Source organism: Lichenostomus cassidix, chromosome 3, assembly GCF_008360975.1.
Source record: "Lichenostomus cassidix isolate B80296 chromosome 3, HeHo_3.0, whole genome shotgun sequence".
Taxonomy (NCBI): Eukaryota; Metazoa; Chordata; class Aves; order Passeriformes; family Meliphagidae; genus Lichenostomus; species Lichenostomus cassidix.
Window position 1 is genome coordinate 4,584,499 of NC_139483.1, and position 5,343 is coordinate 4,589,841.

A 5,343-nucleotide genomic window follows, 5' to 3' on the forward strand; every position below is an offset into this window, starting at 1 on the left:
AACTCGGTCATGGGATTAGGAGCCTGCCCGTGAGTTTGGGACCTTGCTTGTGGGTTTAGGATCTTTTTATGAGTTTAGGATTTTTTTTGTGGGTTTATGTCCTTGTTTATGGGTTTAGGACCTTTTTTGTGGGTTTATGTCCTTGTTTATGGATTTAGGACCTTTATTATGGATTTAGCACCCTCCTCATGGGTTTGGGACCTCCCTCGTGGGTTTAGGATACAACCCAACCCATCCCAGTGCTCCCACCCCATGGCCCTGGCAGGGATGAAGGGAATGTCCCCTGCTCAGGACCCTGGATCCCAGGAAAGGCTGAGACCATGGGATAAACCCCAGGAAAGGATTTGGGATCACCACCACGGGAAAAAAAGATCAGGAACACCACAGAATGGATTTTTAGGAATATCTTTATTAAAACCCACTGCAAACACATTTTTGTTCAGCTTTTCTTGGAATTGCATCCAGAAAGCAATAACTCTATCCTGTGAATCCAAGAGTTTCTTTCTGGAAAAACAAAACACTTATCCATGACCAAAAAAAAATTCCAAGGAGCAGGATGAATATCCCATCTCCCGTGGAAAACAGGGCACCAAATTATCCTGCTCTGATTTGTGGGATCCACCAGTCTCTGGAAAACTCCCTGAGGAGGACATGGATCAAGAGGTTGTGGCAGGAAAAATGGGAGACCTGAGGTTGGATCCAGGTGGCATTGCACCAGGAGGGAGGATGTTACAGCAGGAAATACTCCACTAGGGAGAATCCCAGCTAAACCTTGGCACAAATTCATGTCTTTCCTAGGCTGGATCTGCCATCATTCCCCACTGGAATACACAGAGGTGGTAACAGAAATCGGGGTTATCATTTTTTGGGAATAAAGAGCACACCTCAGGTTTTTCCAAGCTCTAATTCCACCCTCATCCTTCCTTTTCCCTCTTTTGTAGCCTTATATCCCATTAAAAAACCCCAAGGCTGTCTCTTCCCACCGATCCCAAGCCGGCATAATTGGATGGGATAATTCATTTCCTTAATTAATCCAGGTATTCCCAATGCTCTGTCAGCTTGGGGAGGAATTTTCCACCAGATTTCCAAGAATCCTGCTGCTGCATTCCCCACTTCCTCTCAACCCAGGCAGCGCACGGAAAACATTCCTATCGGCTCCAAGAATCCTGCTGCTGCATTCCCCACTTTCTCTCAACCCACGCAGCGCATGGAAAATATTCCTATCGGCTCCATTTTCCTGCTTCCAGCTCACAATGGAGTCCCGAAGACAAGAAAAAAAGCAGGAAAGGGTTTTCCTCCGCACATGGAACGGCAGGATGCAGGTCCCTGCCCACTGCAAACTCCTTTGTGTTCCATTCCCATTCCCGGAGCCATTCGGCTCCAAGGAGACAAGAATTCTGACAGAAACTTCAGGAAGCTGCTGGACCCTCCAAATTCCATGGCTGCTCTATTCCAGCCCTGCAGAGCATGGATAAACCATGAAGGAGGTGCTGCTGGATGTGCCCTGCAGGATTTAGGAAGAATTCCCACTGAAAATGGGTGGAAGAAACTCGAGGAATTTGGGGAAGTACCCGGGGGCCAACTTGGCCCCGAGAGTTTTTGGGGAGTTTCAAGTTTTACCCATAATAATCTGCAAATATTCCCATTCCAGCGTGTTCTTTACACGGGCGAAGAGGGAAAACACACTCAGCCTGGAGCCGGGAAGGATCCTTCCCGAAAGAAACGATCCAACAGGAAAAGCCCGGCCTCCCGTGCGGCTGATGGGAAGGAGGGCATTGTTTTCTCTGTTTAAAAGTGGAATCAGGCAGGATACTCGGGAAATGAGGAGGTGGTTATTCCAAACACAGCTTTTCCGACCTTTATGCCATTCCTCGGCTCCGTGCTGAGTAGTTTTCCCAGTTTTCTAGGCGAGAGATTTTTAGTAAAACCCCCAAAATTTCCCAATTTCAAACCCTCCTCCAGGAGAACTTCAAACCCTTTCACATCCCAATTTCAAACCCTCCTCCAGGAGAACTTCAAACCCTTTCACATCCCAATTTCAAACCCTTTCCCAGGAGAACTTCAAGCCCTTTCACATCCCAATTTCAAACGCTTTTGCAGGAGAAAGAGGCAAATCCAGGGCTGGAATGCAGCCATGATGGGGGCGGGGGAATAGTAAAGAACCCCAAGTGAGCAGTTTTCCTTTCGGAACACGATCCAATAATTCCAATTTGCCTTTCGGAGTTTCTGCAGAGCTGAGGGGGCCAATTCCACCCCATTCCCTCCCCCTCCCGTTAACCAATTGGAGCAGCAGGGCCGCCAATCCCACCGGCACATCCAGAGGAGCTCACTTTGGACACACAACATTCCCTCCACCCCTTCCTTTGGATTTTTAACCCCCCCTCCCTCCCCTACCTGCGCTCCCCGCGGCCCTCGGGCTGCTCGGGCACCCAGCAATAATTATCGGCCGCGTTTTTGGCCGGCGGCTTCTCCCGCCTGGCCGCCCTTCTCCTGCAAGCCACGAGCGCCAGGGCGAACGCCACCAGCAGCAGGATGGCCACCAGGCTGCCCACGATGTAATAGAGCAGCAGCCGCGGGCCGTCCGCGCTGTGCTCGTCCGAGCCGCTTCCCGATCCCACGGTGGGCATTCCCAGAGTCCGCGGGATGCTCGTGCTCCATGGGGTGGTGCCGGCGGCGCGCGGGATGCTGGAGGTGTGCGGGATGCCGGAGCTCCGCGGGATGCTGGAGGTGTGCGGGATGCCGGAGCTCTGCGGGATGCTGGAGGTGTGCGGGATGCCGGAGCTCTGCGGGATGCCGGTGGTCTCTGGGATGCTGTTCGGGATCGCCTCTCCGGGAATGCAGCCGTCCCCATCCCGGAGGGAGCCGGGCGGGCACAGGCACTCGTAGCCGCCGGGGAAGTTGCGGCAGGCGCGGGGACAGGGATCCCGCAGGCACTCATCCACATCCAGGCAGGAATCGCCTCCCGGCTGCCGCTGGAAGCCGGGCCGGCAGGCGCAGCGGAAGGAGCCGGGAATGTTGATGCAGAGCTGCGGGCACGCGTGGGGCTGGGCGCACTCGTCCACGTCGTGGCAGCTGCGGCCAGCGGGCCCCGCGGGGCGGTAGCCAGGGTGGCAGTGGCACTGGAAGCCACCGGGAAAGTTGTGGCACCGGTGCTGGCACGGCCCGGATTCGCACTCGTCCACATCCAGGCACGCGCGTCCGTCCGGTGCCAGGGTGTATCCCGGCTCGCAGCCGCACTCGAAGCCCCCGGGCACGCTCCGGCAGGATCCCTGGCAGGGATTGGGATGGCAGGAATCCTCGGGAACGCAGGAGGTCATGTCGGCGGCCAGCACGGAGCCGGGGTGGCAGGCGCAGCGCGGGGGCTCGCCGGGCTCTTGCAGGCAGCGCTGCTGGCATCCCCCGGCGTGGTGGCCGCAGGCGACAGGGCACAGGGGACCCGGCGGGTTCCAGGCGAAGCCACCCCCGCCCGGGGTCGCCTTGCACAGGGCGAAGGCCGAGCCGCCGCCGTCGCACTCCACCTCGGCCAGCGTCCCGAAGGGAGCGGCGGCCAGGCGGGAGCTGCGCACCCCGAACGGCGTGGAGTAGGTGACGGCGGCGGGCCCGGCCAGCGGCAGGAGCCCGCACATTCCCTGGAAGCTGAACTTGCAGAGGAAAGCCGGCAGCTGGACGCGGCAGGAGCGGTCAGCCCAGCCGCCGGGGCCGTGCGGGCCGGCTGGCCGCAGGGCGACACAGCGGGCGCTCAAGCAGGTGTCCGCCGGCTCTGCTGCCCAGTCCGAGAAGTTGCCCGGCTCGCCTCCGGCCGCCCAGGAGAAGCCCCGCAGCGGCTCGTGCGGCTGGACGCAGTGGCCCCGGGGCAGGGCCAGCCCGATCCAGGCCGGGTCGGTCCAGCGGGCGGCGGCCAGCAGCTCCCGCAGCCGCTCGGCCTCTCCGGCGCTGCCCGCCGGGGCCAGGTTGCCGCCGTTATCCCGGCAGCGCTCCTGGGCGTTTTTCCAGCTGCTCTCCTGCCGGTGCAGGGTGTAGCAGGCGCTGCCCGCGCACAGCACCTCCGCGTCCTCCCCTGTGCAGCCCCAGAGCAGCAGCAGCAGCGGCAGCAGCGGCCGGAGCTCGGCCATCCCGCCGGACAAATGGACACGGCGACGACACAGGCACCGCTCACATCCCGGTGTCCCGCCGAGCTCTCCCGAAACACATCCTGTGCTCCCGGCTTTCCTATTTATCACCGGAGGCCACGGCTTCCTGTAGCGTGGAGCGCTCGTTGGGCTCCCTGGCTTCCCTTTTGTGGAAAACGAGGTCCACTCTCCGGTTATGATTTAAAAGGTTTAATAAAAGACAGTAGGGCACAGATAAAAGCAGAAGTCCGGCGCTGGGTGCTTGGCATTCAGCCAAAAAGCACACCTGGTATGGAAAGAGACACTTTTTACATACTCTTCAGCCTAATGCATATTTATAAATAACTATGCATATTCCAACTTTTCTTTAGTTTGTATATTCTGGGAACTGCTTAGCCGAGCTCCTCCTTGGATACGCCTCCTGGGAGCATGCGCAGTCCTTTTTAATTGATTTTGTTATCACTCCCAGACTGTAATTTCTGCAGACGACAGGAGCTGATAGTCGGAATGTCAGTGGCAGGGTCTGTTCGTTGGATGTTATCCAGTTCAAGTAGGCAGTTCAAGCATTCTAACGAAACCATAACAGCTATTTCACTACTAAGCTTAGCTAGCAACAAAAAGAAAGGTATCAGTCATCACTACGCAGCTATTTTTCACAGCAAGGCTACTTTTGTAAAAAGAATTAAAATCATACACATAGTATCCTGCTTTTTTTTTTTTAAATGGTGTTCTTGCTTTCTTTTGTGGTGCTCCTGCCTGCTTTTTTTTTTTTTTTTTTTTTGTGGTGTTTTTGCTTTTTTTTTTTTTTCCTCTCCAAGAATCTGATTTACTCCCTCCAGCCAGCAGCCGAGAGTTTTCCAAGCCCTAATAGGGGCCGGCAGTTTCTCGAGCACGTGTTGCTAAAAGGGGAAGGAAAACATCCCGGCTAAAAAGCCGTGGGATCCGTGGATGTCAGCCTCTGAAAAAGAGGGAATTTTTGGCGCTGCCCCTGCCGCGCACGCGCGGTGATTCCAGCGCATTTTTCCCTTTCTTTAAATAGATGGAAGAGGCCTGAAATAGGAGCTGGGTCGTGGGAAGGTCCTGGGAATACCAGGATGGAGCCAAGCTCGGCCGGGCTGCAGTGCCATCCCGAGCGCAGCCCGGGCAGCGCTGCCCTGGCATTCCATGGGTGAGGATTCCTCACGGAATTCCAGGTTTGCGCTGGAAAAGCTCATCCGTGAGCAGGGCAGGAACA

General features: G+C 56.4%; 1 protein-coding gene across 1 annotated transcript; it reads right to left on the bottom strand.

Annotated features, from left to right (window-relative positions):
• Window positions 1–1,162: 1,162 nt before the first annotated feature.
• On the bottom strand, window positions 1,163–4,554 carry CD93 (CD93 molecule). The gene has a single exon (XM_085054104.1). It carries the CDS (start codon window positions 4,110–4,112, stop codon window positions 2,391–2,393), a length of 1,722 nt encoding a protein of 573 aa, XP_084910230.1. The 5' UTR covers window positions 4,113–4,554; the 3' UTR covers window positions 1,163–2,390.
• Between the last annotated feature and the right edge of the window lie 789 nt (window positions 4,555–5,343).

Bases quoted from the DNA above. Each gene is read 5' to 3' on its own strand.
- CD93 (XM_085054104.1), bottom strand. From the start codon at position 4,112: ATGGCCGAGCTCCGGCCGCTGCTGCCGCTGCTGCTGCTGCTCTGGGGC.